Source organism: Drechmeria coniospora, chromosome 03, assembly GCF_001625195.1.
Source record: "Drechmeria coniospora strain ARSEF 6962 chromosome 03, whole genome shotgun sequence".
Lineage (NCBI taxonomy): Eukaryota > Fungi > Ascomycota > Sordariomycetes > Hypocreales > Ophiocordycipitaceae > Drechmeria > Drechmeria coniospora.
Genome location: NC_054391.1, coordinates 1,548,916 through 1,550,315, shown reverse-complemented (window position 1 = coordinate 1,550,315; position 1,400 = coordinate 1,548,916). Strand labels below are relative to the sequence as shown.

General features: G+C 52.0%; 1 protein-coding gene across 1 annotated transcript; it reads right to left on the bottom strand.

The window, feature by feature from the left end:
• Nucleotides 1-1,026, bottom strand: DCS_06296 (UPF0041 domain-containing protein; the record flags this gene model as incomplete). The annotated part of the gene is made up of 4 exons (XM_040803587.1): nt 1-122; nt 263-516; nt 582-654; nt 954-1,026. 4 exons carry the CDS (start codon nt 1,024-1,026, stop codon nt 1-3), a joined length of 522 nt encoding a protein of 173 aa, XP_040653691.1.
• Between the last annotated feature and the right edge of the window lie 374 nt (nt 1,027-1,400).

The window sequence follows — 1,400 nt, the reverse complement described above, 5'->3', positions numbered from 1 at the left end:
TCAAGTGAGTAGACCATCTTGAATCGACGCCTTAAAGGGTGGCGACAACTCTGCGTCTCGTGTGCCGCCTTCCTCGGGGATACGAGTACGTAGTGAAGGCGGTAAACCGAACCTGGCGCGTTCTTGGAAGAAGCAGGTCCGCATGTGTGAAAATTTGCGCTGCATTTTGACCGAATTACCATCGGAGACCCGAAGCAGATCGGATCCCTGGACTCGGACAAGTTTTCCGTGTCTAACCCGCGAGCGACTATCAGTTATTTACTTATGGCATCCTTAACCTTATTCTCAACCTTCTCGACCTTCTCCTTCGCGGCCTCGATGCCCTTCTCCAGATCATGCTTCTCCTTTCCGCCCCAGTTGTGGTATGACAAATATCGGTATCCTTGCGTCAACTGGGCGCACTCGTTGACGAAGTGGCAGGCGAAGAGAAGGTAGTTCTTGGGCGTGACGGCGAGGGAGTAGCGCATGAAGGTCGCTGAGTAGATGCACAGAGCTCCTGTCATCTGCCCGGAGATGCTAGAGCGAGCCATGTCAGCGAAGTCGTCACAGAGTAATCGGCCTGTACTTGGGAGGCAACGAACAGGTCAGGGCTCTTCTGCGTATCCAGCACAGCGGCAACGGGAATTCCAAAGTTGGATACGGGTCCCCAGAAGTCTGTTGAATCGACAAGTCAGCAAGCTTTCTGCCTCAGAAGTCCTTCCGCTAGGTCCGATATTCGGGGCAAAATGTCTTGAGCCTTCGGTTGGCATCCAAGAGGCGCCTCAAAGGGCAGTGAATGGAAAATCCAAACACGTCATCCAGGAGGCTCAAGTTGCCTCACGTGCCATTCCTGCCTCATGCGAGCCCGAGATAGTAGTGGGAAGAGGAGAAAGTGAAGAGAGGAACGCTGTCATTTCCGTGGCAAAACGATGGCGCGAATGGGGGGTAAGCCGAGCGAGGGGTGTGACACGTACGAGTTGAGCAGATGTAGTTCAGCATCGGGTTTGACCTGATCTTGGCGTTGGCCGCCTTAATTAGTGCCGCCATCTTGAAGTCGTGGGTTGCGGTCTGGGTTGAACTTTGACGATTTGGCGTGAGGAATTCGACTTTCACATCAGTATGGTCATGGCGGTGATGCGCTGAAATTTGGCGGATAGAAGGAGCGGTCACGTGAGCTCGTCCTCGTCAGTCTCTCTGCCGAACCAACCATTCTACGAGTACGGAGTAATTACTAGCAAGTGCAACGCCAATGCAGGAGGAGACAGTCGCATAAAGTACAAAACTTAGGGCGTACGGAGTACATGTATCTATCATTTACTATTACTTGCTCAGAAGTCAATAGTACAGTACTAGTACTACTCGGAGGATAGAAATAACATAACAAGGAAAGCCCGCTATTCTCGACGACGCAAAGAGAGTCA